Source organism: Pleurodeles waltl, chromosome 2_2, assembly GCF_031143425.1.
Source record: "Pleurodeles waltl isolate 20211129_DDA chromosome 2_2, aPleWal1.hap1.20221129, whole genome shotgun sequence".
Taxonomy (NCBI): Eukaryota; Metazoa; Chordata; class Amphibia; order Caudata; family Salamandridae; genus Pleurodeles; species Pleurodeles waltl.
The window spans coordinates 214040736-214055595 of NC_090439.1; the positions used below are offsets into that span (position 1 = coordinate 214040736).

At 44.2% G+C, this 14860-nt stretch overlaps 1 protein-coding gene across 1 annotated transcript in view; it reads left to right on the forward strand.

Annotated features, from left to right (window-relative positions):
* The window catches only part of DNAH5 (dynein axonemal heavy chain 5), a 4110061-nt gene that overhangs the window by 3897141 nt on the left and 198060 nt on the right, over positions 1–14860 (forward strand). The window contains exon 75 of the mRNA XM_069219645.1: positions 10793–11008. Coding sequence (XP_069075746.1) covers positions 10793–11008 — 216 coding nt within the window. The remainder of the gene's footprint in view (positions 1–10792; positions 11009–14860) is intronic.

The window sequence follows — 14860 nt, forward strand, 5'->3', positions numbered from 1 at the left end:
GAATGGTGTCTCCAACCGTAGGTGGTGCCAGGTCTCTGTCAGCAGTGGAGGGTGGGTCCTTGGTTAGATCTTTTCGACCTCCGCAAAGAACGCGCAATGTCAGCTATTTTGCAGGTTTGAGTTTTCAAGGTGCCGCTTGCTCGGCGTTGCTTTTCGTCTCAAGTGGAAGTCAGGCCTCCTTTACGCCTATCTGCCTATACCACTTCTGTCCAGAGTTCTGAAGAAGATCGAGAACGACTGGGCCCAAGTAATCCTGTTGGCTCTGGACTGGACACAGAGAGTATGGTATCCAGAGCTACTGAGCATGGCCACAGATCTTTCAGACAGATTGCCCCTGCGGGAGGATCCTATGTCACAACAACAGGGGATGGTCCTCCACCTGAACCTGTCCAACCTTCGCCTTCATGCGTGGAGATTGAGCGGCAGTAGTTGACAGCTTTTGACCTTCCGCCCGAAGTCTGTGACGTTATCTTGGCAGTCAATCTGGTCCTCACTTACTTGATGTGTGCCCCTTTTAAGCCGTTACACAATTGCCCCTTGCAGCTCCTTACTCTCAAAAGTACATTTCTTGTTGCCATCACCTCTGCTCGCAGAGTGAGTGAGCTTCAAGCTCTTTCTTCTAAACTCCCATTTTTGTCTGTTTATCCTGACAAAGTGGTGCTTCGTACGAGGGCCTTCTTCCTTCCCAAGGTTGTTACGCCTTTTCATGTAGGCCAGTCTATCACTTTGCCTACTTTTTATGCACCTCCACCTCCTTTTCATGAGGGGGAGAGACTCCACTGTCTGTATCCAAAAAGAGCATTGGCGCTCTACCTCAATTGTACTAACGATTTCTGGGTGGATTATCAACTCTTTGTTTGGTATGTGGGTGCAAAGAAAGGGAAGGCAGTGCAGAAACGTACCATCTCACAATGGGTACTACTTTGCATCAAACTGTTCTACGCTTTGGCAAAGAGGCAACCCCCTGAGGGCTTGCATGCTCACTCCACAAGAGCAACTGCTGCTTCCACAGTGTTAGCACGCAGAGTTCTTGCCCTGGATGTCTGCCAGGCAGCAATGTGGGCATCCCTGCACATGTTCACAAAGCATTACTGCCTGGACAGTCAGGTCAGGTCCACAGAGATGGCTACTTTGGTCGTTCTGACCTGCAGGACTTATTAGTATGAGAACTTCCCAAACCTTCGACATCAAGAAAAACATCACTGAAGCTCAAGTCGACGATGACACCACTATCAATGATGCTGTGGACGACCACTAACCCATCCACTGTCACCACTGTTCGTCAAAGAGGCCACCATCGTCACTAACATCGTAGATGATGGCCATACAGATATTAATCTCCTCAGCGACAGTATGTGGCACAATTCTTTCTGATATGGTGGATTTGGCATCGTCACCAGTAAAGAAAAAAGTTCAGTCGACGACAATACCTTCAGAACCGTCAATGAAGTCTCCTCCACCATCTACGTACCATGCGTCGATGAAGCCACCGTCGGCGACATCACTGTCAACGAGTCCATCATCATCTATGCCACCAGTGACTGAACCATTGTCAATGACAGCACTGTCAAGGGAGCCACTGACGACACCACCTGCCATAAAAGAAACATCAGTGCCACAATACACTATAGCTGCCACCGCTTCACATTCTCCTGATGTTTATACTACAATCAGAACTACTAAAGTCACTAAGACTACTTTGCATCCTGACGACATGTCCCCTAACAAGGTTTCAACATTACTACCCAGCCACCTCTTGGACTGGGAAGAGTCTGAGGATGAGGGACCATTCGGAGACATGCCCACTCCATCAAAGGGTAAACACATGGTTAATATCCTATGTTTGTCCTGAGGTCAAGGATGGGGAAATACCACCTCCAGCGTATTCATTTTTTGTGCCAGCCAAAACAGAGTCTCCTCTCGTTTTGCTGAGACTTTACCCATAATAGAGTGTATAGTCACTGGATTGATACCTGGTGTTACTGCGTGTGGTTGCGCTGGAGCAGCACGTGCTGGGTTTGTATTTAGTGTCTGCATTACAAATTGTACTAAGTGTCTATATATTGCTGTTAAGTCAGTATATAAGCGTCGAACCTCAGCCACCGCCATATTTGCAGCTGCAGGATGTGGTGTATATGTGGCCAACAAAGGCCAGGTAGGACCTTCATTACTTAGTGGACCTAGCCGTACTGGTAACATTGTATGGGGTAGGGCGCCATCAAGCCAATTATTATGTTCTTGATAAGATAGAGGTATCTCTAAATATGTGTACGCCCTGTATTGTCCAGGCGCGTTCGCTACTGTATATGTATGGAATGTATTGGTGTTCCCATCAACTGCTGGAAATGTGACCCAAGAGTAAAAAAGTTCTGTTCGTTCTATAGGCTGCATGGGCATCCACCACAAATGTGACTGGACCACCCTGGGCCATAAGGCCGTGAGCAGTTGTCTCATGTTAAGAGCTATTTATATAACCTGGGGATTCCCCATTATAAAAGCACCAAGAGTTCAGAGAAGGCACACCAAGATGGGTTCTTTATCCTTTTAAGGTTCAAGCTTGAACAACCATCCGCTGTGAGTAGGGTTAGCTATACAACGGCGGTGGAAGTCCTCAGTACCACTGACGTCTCCGTATACGAAACTGAGGGATCATTATATTATATGAGACCGAGATATACCGGTGGACCCGAAAATTAGAGCCTGACCAATCGTTGGCGGCGCCATGTCGCGTAGTCTCTCATTATCCTAATGAGACTACTGGATTTTTGGGCGGCAAGATCGTTCGCAGTGTGGGGGACTAAGTCTGACCCACAGTGAAGGACCCTTGTAACCCCAAATCTGGGTTATGCTCCGGCTAACTAGCAGTGCCTCATCTCTCCCGAAGGGAAGAGACAATTGGGCAGCCGAGCGCATAACATCTTAGTACTTCCCAGGGAAGTCGTGGTCACTCAGGTCACAACTGGTGCTCTCATACACAGTACGGTCTCCTATAGAAATGACAAAGGCAGTTTAAGTTTTAAAGATTGGTTTAATAAAAATGACTGCATTTTATATAGTAAGGCGTGAGCTGCAATAAGCAGAACGACACAACCCAGTAGGATTAAAATAGTAACGATGAGAGTGAAGCACAAGGATAAGGCTATCATAGTGCAACTATATTAAGTTCTCTCTAAGTTATATTATGAGCACAGCATTTGAAGCTCTAAGCCTGCCTTTCAGGTTTCCCCGGGAGGAAATCAACCCTCATACCTGAGCAAAGGCCTGTAATCTGCATCAGCATCTGCAACGGGGCAGTCAGAATCTAGTGGTAGGTTCCTGGTCGGAATCTCCCTCTGACCTGTACTAGGACTAGAAAGTGATTTTATAACTAACACGCAGATGTTCTAAGAAAATGTCCCTACGTAAGGATGTGTATCATCCACGAACACTAGACACTAAACTTCTACCACGTGTATTGGCAATGTACCAGACTATAGCCTTGACTGAAGCACAGGGTGAGCAAGAATGCAGTGTTTGAGAACACAGTGCTGAACTAAGCTAAACAGTGAGATAGAAAGAATAAAACAAGACCGTAAAACTGGTTATTGTAAAATAACAGTATGAGGCTAAATAAAATGCATCTAGGGCAAAGTGCACAGAGGCCTAATATGTTAACCTAGCGTGCATAAAGCTATATTAAAAATGGCTACACTACAGAAACATCAGTGCCACAATACACTATAGCTGCCACCGCTTCACATTCTGCTGATGTTTATATTACAATCAGAACTACTAAAGTCACTAAGACTACTTTGAATCCTGACGACACGTCCCCTCACAAGGTTTCAACATTACTACCCAGCCACCTCTTGGACTGGGAAGAGTCTGAGGGACCATTCGGAGACATGCACACTCCATCAGAACTGTACATCAAATATCAAGAAGTCAATGAGGAATATGACCAGCACTGTTGTGAGCCGTATTACACTCCTCATGGCAGACAATACAAGCCATTCCAGTATTCTCAACCAGGATGCAATATGGTGTAAATGCCTACGTCCCTGATTCAAGCCCTTCAGGCCATGCTTTAGGACCACAGACATAGGTTCCCAGATTCTACTCCGGACTAACCATATCGGCCTCTGCAACTGCAGCCTACCTCTCCGGTTACACCAAGGAACATACCCCCAGCAACACCTAGGCTTACACCAGCTTCTACAATAGCTGTGCCTTCCAGAGAGGATGATGGCTCCTCAGCAGAGTAGAGAGAAGAGGGAGAAATCATTGCTCCTCAACATCTTCATGATGGGTAGGATGATTACTTAGCCCCTACGCCATCACCCCACCACCCATCAGGCTATCAGAAGGTTTCATAATTTGATGGATAGGGCTGCCACATGTTTTCATCTGCCTACATCTGTGTCCCACCTGGATTGTTCCTGCCATGATTTTAAGGAGCAAGCCAGAAAGTCCCAAATTTGACTATATGTGGAGCGAGAGGATAAAAATAATGAAAAATACAGCCACAGTGCCACTAGTACCACCTTGTCTGGAAAAGAAATATAAAGTGACGGAAGACTCTCCTGCCTGCTTCATAGGCCATCCCAAGCTAGACTCTGTTGTGTCTCAAGCTGCCTAGCGGCGGTCCAAGAATCTGTCCATTCCTATTTTGACTCTTCCAGACAAGAAAGGTAGGTGCCTGGACAGTGTAGAGAAGAGCTTCTCCCTGATCTCAATGATCAATGTCCATGCAGCCAATACTCTTATCAATTTTCGTGCGCTATGTCTGCCAGATGTGGTCAGATGTGAGTAGCTTCATTGACCTTATCCCCGAGGATAAACAACCTGAGGCTAGAAAGATATTGCAGGAGGGCAAACACACCTTGGCAGAAATCATTGATTGTGCCTTGAACATTGCCTTCACAGGCTTCTAACAATTAGCCAGGGCAGTGTTTTTTCATCCCCAGGGTTGGTTAAAAGCCATTTTGTTTCGACCAGAGGTCCAATCCAAGATCCTAGACATGGCCTATGATGGTGAAACGTTGTTTAACAAGCATATAGACAAGGCTTTGTTGTCTGTTAAAACAGACACAGACTCTGCCCGGTCTCTTGGCACTTTGCAGTATAAAAGATTGCCCTTTCGCAGAGCCTGAGGCAGAGGTTTCTCTTTATTCAATGGTGGTTACCAGAGACAACACCTGCCACAATCGCAATGCAGGCCTACCATCAACCACCCGAAGCAGACTATAGCAAACAAGGAAGCAGAAGGAAACAGCCTCCCCTCAAGGTACAGACACCAACCTCAAGCTATGGTCTCTGTTGGGTACCAGCTACAGTTCCTCTTTCCTCCAATTCCAACCAGGTGGGCGTGAACATATCAAATTACCTGCATCAATGGAAGGAGATAACATTGGACAAATGGGTGATGAATATAGTGAGTTCCTGTCATACCCTGGAGTTTGAGCACAGACCTCTAAACCATCCTCCGAAAGGGGCACACCCACCTCATTTTCACTTACTAAGACAGGAAGCATCACAAATGCTCACCATGGGTGCAATAGAGAAGGTTCCCCCTCATCAGAGAGGACTAGGTTTCTACTCTCAGTTTTTCCTGATAAGAAAAATGTCAGGAGAATGGAGGCCAGTTCTGTATCTCAGGCAATCAAACAAATTTCTGCGCAAACAATCCTTCTGTATGACAACCCGGTCGGACATTCTCCACCTTTTGAACAGCCGGGATTACATGACATCTTTGGATCTCCAAGATGGCTATTTTCACATACCCATTCACCCTAGGCATCACAAATACCTTCACTTTACCGTAGCTGGTACCTATTATCTGTTCAGAGTTGTCCCTTTCGGGCTGAAGTCAGCTACCAGAAAATTCACAAAGTGTCTTGTGCCAGTGTTGGCTGCACTTAGCAAACAGGGTTTTAAAGTTTTCCCCTACTTGGACGACTGGCTGCTAAAAGCGCCAACACTGCAGCAGGCTTCCTAAGTCACCAACACCTGCTTTACAGTATTTTGCCATCTAGGACTTACTGTAAATCACGAAAAGTCATCCACCATTCCAACATGATTTTTTCTGTGTGCAAAAATCGACACAGATGAAAACAAAGGCTCTCTCTCTGTAGAAAGACAGCAAAGGTTATCCTATCTAGTTCTTAAGAAATGTAGTAAAACGTTTGTTTCTGTGAGAGTCTTCAAGTCGCTCCTATGGATGGTGTCTTCAGTAAACCTTGTTCCTCTAGTGCAGCTGAAGATGAGACACCCTGCAAGAAGAACTTCAGCACCAATGGATCCATTCTCAAGGGTCCTTTGAGGACTTGATCAGTGTTACACCAGGGATGGTAAAGGCATTGCAGTGGTGGATTCACATCAATCACAAGGGTTGGCGTTCCTTACCCCAGTTCCAGACTTCGTCATCACAACGGGCGCCTCTCTGGAGGGCTGGGGCAGTAATTTGCAAGGCTTGTGCATTGGGGGATAATGGTCCGACTTTCAGAAATGGATGCAAATCAGTCTCTTAGAGTTAAAAGCAGTTTTTCTCATGCTCCAGGCTTTTCTCCTACGAATATCGGGCTCATCTGTGCTGGTCCACATGTGCAACAAAAGCAGCATGTATTACATAAACATGGATGAACGCCATCTCTATCCCTTTTACAAGAAGCCCAAGCTCTGTGGGGTTGGCTCACGTTACACAAGATTTTTCTAAGGGCAGAACACGTCTGGCATCAACAACGCTCTTGCAGACACTCATCAGGACAAAGGACAGTTGGCATGAATCGGACCGAGATAAAAAGGAGGTAGATAAGATCTTCTCGCGCTGGGGTCAACCGGCGTTGGATCTGTTTGCTACAAACAACAATGTCAAATGGCAGTTCTATGTCAGTCGATACCCAATCTAGGGATCATGGGGGAATGCTTTTCGGATACGATGGGCTGGCATCTTTGCATACGCTTCCCCCCCTCTCCCTCCCCCCCACTCCTCCTGTTGCTTCCCAGGGTTCTCAGGAAGATTAAAACAGGACACTTCCGGCTCATCTTAATAGCTTCCAGGTGGACCAGGCAACAGTGGTTCACAGAGCTAATTCTCTTATCTGTAGCCAAACCCATCCGACTTCCAAAGAAGCGACACTACTAACAAAGAATCTATGCCAGACATTGCACCTGCAGTCAGCCTCTCTCCAGTTGCACGTATGGCTCCTGAGTTCTATGAACTCTAGAACATGAATATTGGCCAGGAATGTAGGGTGATACTGCCCAGAGCACGGACTAAAAGTATGAACAAGACTTGCAGGCTAAATTGGTGAAGGTTCTGCGTTTAGTACCAGCAAAACAGCTTGCACCCATTTGAAGCTTCTCCTGAAAAAATGATCTTATCTCCTCTCACTAGCCGAATCTGGACTTGTCCATGCTTCGGTTAAAGTTTACCTGGCTGCAGTCTCAAGACACAGGCTCCCGCAAACGTGGCTTCACTCTGTTCCTCTAGACTCATAAAACGGTTTATGAAGGGATTGTTTCACACTTTCCCTCCAGTGTGACCACCTCTTCCGTAGTAGTATCTCAACATTGTTCTTTCTCAATTAATGAAATCCCCATTCAAAACAACACATAAAGCTGAGCTAAAATTTCTCACACAGAAGGTTGCAGCTCTTCTGTCTCTCACTTCTGCCACGAGAGTCAGTGACATACAGTTCTTTATGATTTAAAGAACCCTTCCTGCTTTTCACAGATGACTTTGTCCTTCTCAGATCAAATCCAAGATATATGCCAAAGGTTCCTTCTCATTTCCATTTGAATGAACCAATCATATTGTGAACATTTTTTCCAAATCTGTCTACACCAGCTGAAAGAACTCTTGACACACTGGACATCAAACGATGTTTGAAAATGTATCTTCACCGCATTAAACAGTTCCGCAGAACTGATCAACTGCCAGCCTCCTATAGTCAAGGGCGTAAGGGAACAACAGTAACAAAGACGACAATAGCGCTATGGATTTCAACAGCCATTCAGTTTTGCCACTCTAAAGCTTGCAAACCATTGACAATACTGCCTAAAGCATAGTCCATGAGAGCAGTATCAACCTCAGCTGCTCTTTTCGCAGGCATCTCTCTGGACAAGATATGCAGAACTGCAACATGGAAGACTACTCATTCCTTTACGCAGCACTGCTGTCTTGGATCAACACAGTGCAGCGATTTGGCCATAGGACATGCTGTGTTGCGCCATCTATTTCATTAAGGTGAGCCTTTTTTCTAATGCAAATTAATTTCATTCTTTTTAATGCTTGTCTTTCCTTGTGTTGCTTAACCAGGTATTCACGCATGAATGTGTACAATCTTGCAAGTATTTACAATCAGATTGAGCATATTATTTTAAATACTGCTTATGCATAGGTTTTTTGTTTATTATGTTTACTATTGTGAACTGTTTTTTTTTTTTTTTGTCTTGACCCACTATTCACTAAGGGTTGTGACAGTTGCTTTATATACGGCTTGATATTCTGATTCAAGCATGTGAACCTATGAAAGATTCAATACTGGATAAGAAAACAAGTTACTTACCTGTAACTGCAGTTTTCCAGTACGGGTATCTTTCATAGATTCACATGTGATCCACCCTCCTCCCCTTTGAGGCTCACCTTACATTTCAGTATAGACTTCACACTTGTGCTCAAACATCTGAGGGAAACAGCCACCCTTGGGTGTATTCTAGAGGCTGCTGGTGCTTGATTGATCATAGGTCAAGTTTAGTCTTTTTTTTTTTCAAAAGGACATAGTTAGGCTATTTGATTGATGGCTACTGCCATTATACTCTATGGGGTGATTCTTGTATACAGTTTTCCTAAGGTACCGTGGGACTCCACTTCATCGACAGGGAATGATTCAAGCATGTGACTCCGTCAAAGATACCTATACTGGATAGCTACATTTACAGGTAAGTAACTTGTTTTCGTTTCTGTAAATGGCTTCCAAGTTTTACCCTGTTCTCCACTCTTCATGTGCTCTGTTTATCAGCACATTCTTTTTGGTGCCTTCTAACTCCATTTAGCCACTTAATGTTAATGTTCTCACAGTCATGCATCTGTTGGGTCCGGCATTTGGATCACAATTTTGCAGATTGAGATGGATTGTTAATCTTACTTACTAGTTGTGTCACAGCTGCTTCACATAATAGCTCCGTCATTAACGGTAATCTCTTTCAGTTTTTGAAGTTTAATTATTTTTACAGCATCACATTTGTTTGTCTATTTTTATGGCTTCTTAAATTGAGAAACTGTAAATGTTAGATGTATTAACAGATATCCTACTGAAACATTTTCTATTACACGTATACTGCAGAATGGCCACTCCAGTGGACGGAACTATCACATAACCTTTTTCTTTTCATTGTGTAATTCGTGTGGCACAATACACACTTTTAAAAGGATGGCTGTTTTGTCAGTGTTTTTCTACAGCTTTGAGCACATATGCTTATTAGGTTTGATATTAACTTGCGGTCCTGAACTTCACCCTTCAAAGCAGCATGACGCTAATGAGGTTGGAACTCAAGCGGCACGTCTTTATCGGCAATGGCCTGGGTATTTACAAGCTCTGGGATGTACTTGTGGCAGCGTCTTTTCGTTAGACCATTATCTTGGTAGGTGCATACCATACCTTGCAAACTAAGCATAACAATTTACGCTGAGCTGTTACATGGCCCTCAATGGTAATTTAACAAATTACTATCCTTTTGTAACTGGACTCCAGACGGTTATGTATTTGCGACGAATTTGGTGATAGAGCAGTTGGAAGCTGTTCTCCAAATGCCAGTTCCAATAATTGATTTAAGGCAATGTGTAAGAATACATTTTTGCAGATAAATGTAATGTGTATTGTGACATCTTTGTACAACAGATTACTAAACATTAAAAAAGAAAATATATTTGATTAATGCCTTTTGTTGAGCCATGTTTTGTCCGTGGTTTAATGCAGGTTTTTTGTTTTTCTATTTTGCAATAAGTGAGGAATGCATAAGTGAGTGTACCCCCTGATGAAAGACTACACATTCCAAAATGCTTTGCGGATATATTTAAATACAATGATGGTGAATACTACAAATGATGTATGAAATTTTGATTCTGGTACACTGCTCCACAATCATGGAAACAATGGAGTTTCATCTATGTCTGATTCAATTTCACCATCAAGTTACTGTAATCGTTTAAAAACTATGGCTAGGAGCAACTCGCAGGTTTTCACTCTGTAGAATTCAGTAGTTACATATAAAACTCTGTGAAATTCTGCAGAGTTTCCCCAAAGGATGAAAAATATGCACGGCGCGCTGTTTATGCTGCAATTTAGCACCAGTAGCATGAGCAATGTGGAAAAGTTAGCGCTAAGGGCACAAGCCATTCAAGTTGGTTTTGCTGCCACTCAACTAGAACGGCTACTCTATTCGTGCAGCAGAAAATGTACTTGAGAAGTAGCCCTGCATTAGAAAATAGCACCATGGGACACCAAGGCCCATATTTATACCTTTTTTTTGCGCCGCATTTGCGTCATTTTTTTACACAAAACCAGCGCAAACTTACAAAATGTAATTGTATTTTATAGGTTTGCGCCGCTTTTGCGTCAAAAAGTGATGCAAACGCGGTGCAAAAAAAGTATAAATATGGGTCTTAATCTAAAACAAACAAAAAAAATGGCATGCAGTGATTGGCAGAACTCCGCATTACAAGAGGAGTTGATAAATTCTGCGGTTCCACCCTCCCCTATTTAAAACATATGTGGCTGTGCATGACAGTTTGTTGTGTTTGATATTGCAGAGTCTGCCAGCTTATGATACCCCAGAGGTGTTTGGGCTGCATCCAAATGCTGATATCACTTACCAGAGCAAGCTCGCAAAGGATGTATTGGACACGATCCTCAGCATTCAGCCAAAAGACGGCTCCAGTGGAGGAGGTGAAACCCGCGAGGCTGTAGTTGCAAGACTGGCCGATGATATGCTGAAGAAGCTTCCTCCTGACTACATACCTTTTGAGGTTGGTCATTAAATGATAAAGTGTTGAAAAAGATGAACGTAATCAGCAATTTTATATTTTGTATTGCAGTTTCTACTTTATATTGTGGCCAAAACAAAGAAAAGATTTCTTTTTTAGTTTAAGGGTCAAGAAGAAACATGCTTTTTGAATGTACCCTGAACGTTCTCTTTCTGGCTGCCATGCTTACACATACGGACTTTTGGAACATGCAAAATGGTGATTCTATGGCCCAAATTAACTGTCCTTGACACAATGTTTCTCTGATTTACAAATTGCAGCACTGCAACGCGAGAGGACACAAACTGGAACAGTCTCAGTATTTGTCTAAAGCGTTCGTTATTTATAGGTATATAAGGTGATATGCTACTTTAACCCTTGCTTGTGTCCAGTTTCACTAGGCATTAGGAGTTAGGGCAAAGCTAGATTGCACTACTTTAGTATGTCTCGATTTGCACCAAACCTATTGTCCTTGCACTGGCCCACCCCAGGCATGTCCCCATGCATACATTAGCAGGATATTGTTGCAGAGATGTGAGGGTTAACATTTGCAAGAGGAAATGTGTTGTTGCTGCTCTTTGTGCCACCCTGTGAATGGTGGAAAAAAACTTCAATGTTGCATTTCTGGTAGAGCCTTTGAACCATAGATTTCTCACCTTTTAAATAATCCACACACTTTTAATATTCCCCAGGCATCAGACTGGATCCGGAAACTTTTTCAGCAATACCTCTGCGTGCTGGTAGGTGGCCCCATGCAGCTCGGCACTGATGGCATTCTGCTCAGGAAATGACATGTGTAACCTACACAGGCACTACTCTTGCATGCTCCTTTCTTTCCAAGGCACTAGACACAAATCCAGAGCTACCACTCAGCTCTTTCAAACAGTTTACCTCAAATATTTTCCAGTGTGCAAGGAAAATATCACACCCCAAAACAACAGGCTTTGAGAACTGTAAGGCCTGTTGAAAAAAAATGTCTCTGGCTGATCCTCACCAGCTTTGCCTGTGATGGCTGGGGGTTGGGCCATGACAGTAAGGCCTGCAATAACTGCACGTCAATCAACCCAAAGGACATATGGGACCATGAGTTGAAATTCTGTGTCACCAATTACTGGAAGACAAGGCAACAGGTCAGACCATGTTCCCATTCCATGATTTGCCCCTGAGGTTAGTCATCGTTACGCTCCAAGTCTTCACAAAAGTGTTAGAAAAAAAACATTAAAAATCCATGCAGGACTTGGTCCCGTACTGTAACCCACATACTCATGAGAAGGCCCAAGGATGTCACCATGCCTCTCACTCCTGAAGTTGATCGCGATCAGATCCCATCCTGCGACTTGACCTGGCACAACCCAAGCTTCTAGGACCCTCTGCGACACAGAGGTTCTACAAGGCCATGCTCCAATTCTTCGGTTCTTTAGGGACTCTCTCTGGTGTGCGTACAGACCTCAAGGAGCTGAGAGGCCCTCCTTGTGGAATACTGCTGGCAGGTTCACCCTTGGCGCCAGTTATACTCTCCAATCCACCGCCAGGTCTAACCTGGCTCCTGCACTAACTCAGACGCCACACTCTTTGTGGTTCCTGGAACCTCAACACAGATGCTGGAGGACAAGGTGCCCTTTGTGCTCTCTGCCTCAGAGTCAGTGCTGCTGCAGCCCAGACTGAGGCTGCCTTTGATTTCTCTCAAAGCACAATCACCCCCTTTTGACTTACCACCTCCACAAGGAAGAACACACATGTTGCATTCCTTAGTTGGTATGGATTCGAACAAAGATTATGATGAGATAGAGCAACCATACTATGAAGACAATTGGAATGATGTCCTTCAAGATGCCATCACCCTTGATATATCCCTTTATTATGGACTTCTCTCACCCCAAGGCCCTGCCACTGAGGAGAGTACATCTTTTGCATTAATCATGCGTAGGGCAGCCAGAGTTCTAGACATCCAGCTTCCCACCTTAGAAGTCGCAACAAATATCTTGACGGAAGTTCTTCAACCAGATCAAACATCTACTGAGCCACTCTTACTCTTCAGTGAAGCACTTACAAATACTCTTTTAGGGGCCTGGGCCAAACCTTGTGCTAGCTCCCCAGTTAATTGCCTTATTGCAAGACGCCATAGCCCTGCTCTAGGCAACCGTGCATTTTTGTCACAGCACTCCTGAAATTTTGCTGGTGCAGATGTCTACTAGCTGCACAATCCTGAATACCTTTCTGACTCCTCCCCCCAATAGGGAGAAGAAACGTGTGGAGAACCTGGAGAACAGGGTGTTTTCTTCTATCAGGCTGACCCTCAGGTTAGTGAATGCCAGTTGGTTGTGGATCGGACATCACCAAATCAATTTGGCAAGCCATTGGCACCAGCATCACCTTTCACTGCCATGTTTCGCTGCAGTCAATGGATGTTTCTAGTTTTGTCCAATCAGCCCTCATGGACATTCCTTTTGATGGGTCTTAACTGTTTAGGGACGAGGCAGATTCTGCTCTGAAGTAGTTCTAAGAGAGGAGAGCCATAGCACACTCCCTGGGCTTATATACCCCTCCTCCACAGCCATACCATTCCTTATTTTGTTTCAGCAGAGGTTCCCAAATTCTGCATCTAATTCTGCCTCTGCAATGTGCCTAGTAGTTTTTGCATCTGAGGCCTTGCACTCTCCACCCTCCACCCCAGCTGTCAAGGTCAGTGACACACTCAGTCCACTGGAGATTGAGCAATGGCCGCCGAACACTTTTGACCTTTCTTCTATGGTGGTTGATGTCATCTTGGCAGCCAAGTGTCCCTGAACAAAAAACGTATATGCCTGTGATTGGGACAGATTTGTGGTTTTGTGTGACACACTCAAGAGTCACCCCCCTTGAGGCCAAATTATCTGATGTTCTGTTGTTTATTTTGTCTCCTGTCTGGTAAGACTTTGCTTTGGGGCCAGTTAAAAGGTAACTTTCAAATCTTTCAGCCTTTTTATGGCTGACGGACCAGACCTCATTGTTTAAATTACCAGTTGTGATGTGTTTTATGATAAGTTTGCAATACCGGTTTCCTCTCTCTCCCTTTTTCATGTGACAGTGGGTCCTTAATTAGTCCTCACATATTTGATGTGCACTTCCTTTGAGCCAGCTCACAGGTGTCTCCTTTTATCATTGTACACTACCTGAATCTCTCTGAATGGCCCGTGCATTTTCCAGAGAATGCTGTAACAAAAGTTATTTTTAAATTTTGGACACCCAACTTTCTCATTAGTAGTTGCAGCCCCTTCTAATACATGGTGATCTTTCATAGAAATTCAAATGGAAAGGGGTCTGTCTCTTAGGAAGAAGGTAGGAGAGAGATGAAGTGCAGGAAAGCCTCTATCTCTGACTAGTACAAGAAGCTCCTACATTCCATACAATTATTGTGTACGCTCAGAGCCATATATATTAAATACTTTGAAAAGCAAAGTTACAGGGACGTTATATTTAGGCTCACATTTTAAAAGTCCAAAGCCATAGAAATTCAGCTGTCATAGTTATTTCAAGTAATTGTAACTTGTGCCCTAAGGTAACTATACCTCGCGTTCTCGCCATGCGCAGTTTTCTCATTAATAATTTTACTGTGAATGTTACACTTATACTATCAAGATGTTATAAATGATGTAATGAGTGCTGTAATAATTGGGGTGAATAGCAGTGCATGGCTAGGGCGCAAGTTATAGTTACCTCAGGGCACGAGTTATAGTCACTCGTGGGAGAAATTTAAAACAAAATGCTTTTTGCCCTGGTGGGGTCCCTGGGGGGGGGGCATCACCAGGCCTAGGGAGTCAGGGTACTCCTACTCTGCTCCATTTTCTTTATTTTTTACCTTATTTTTGGGACTCA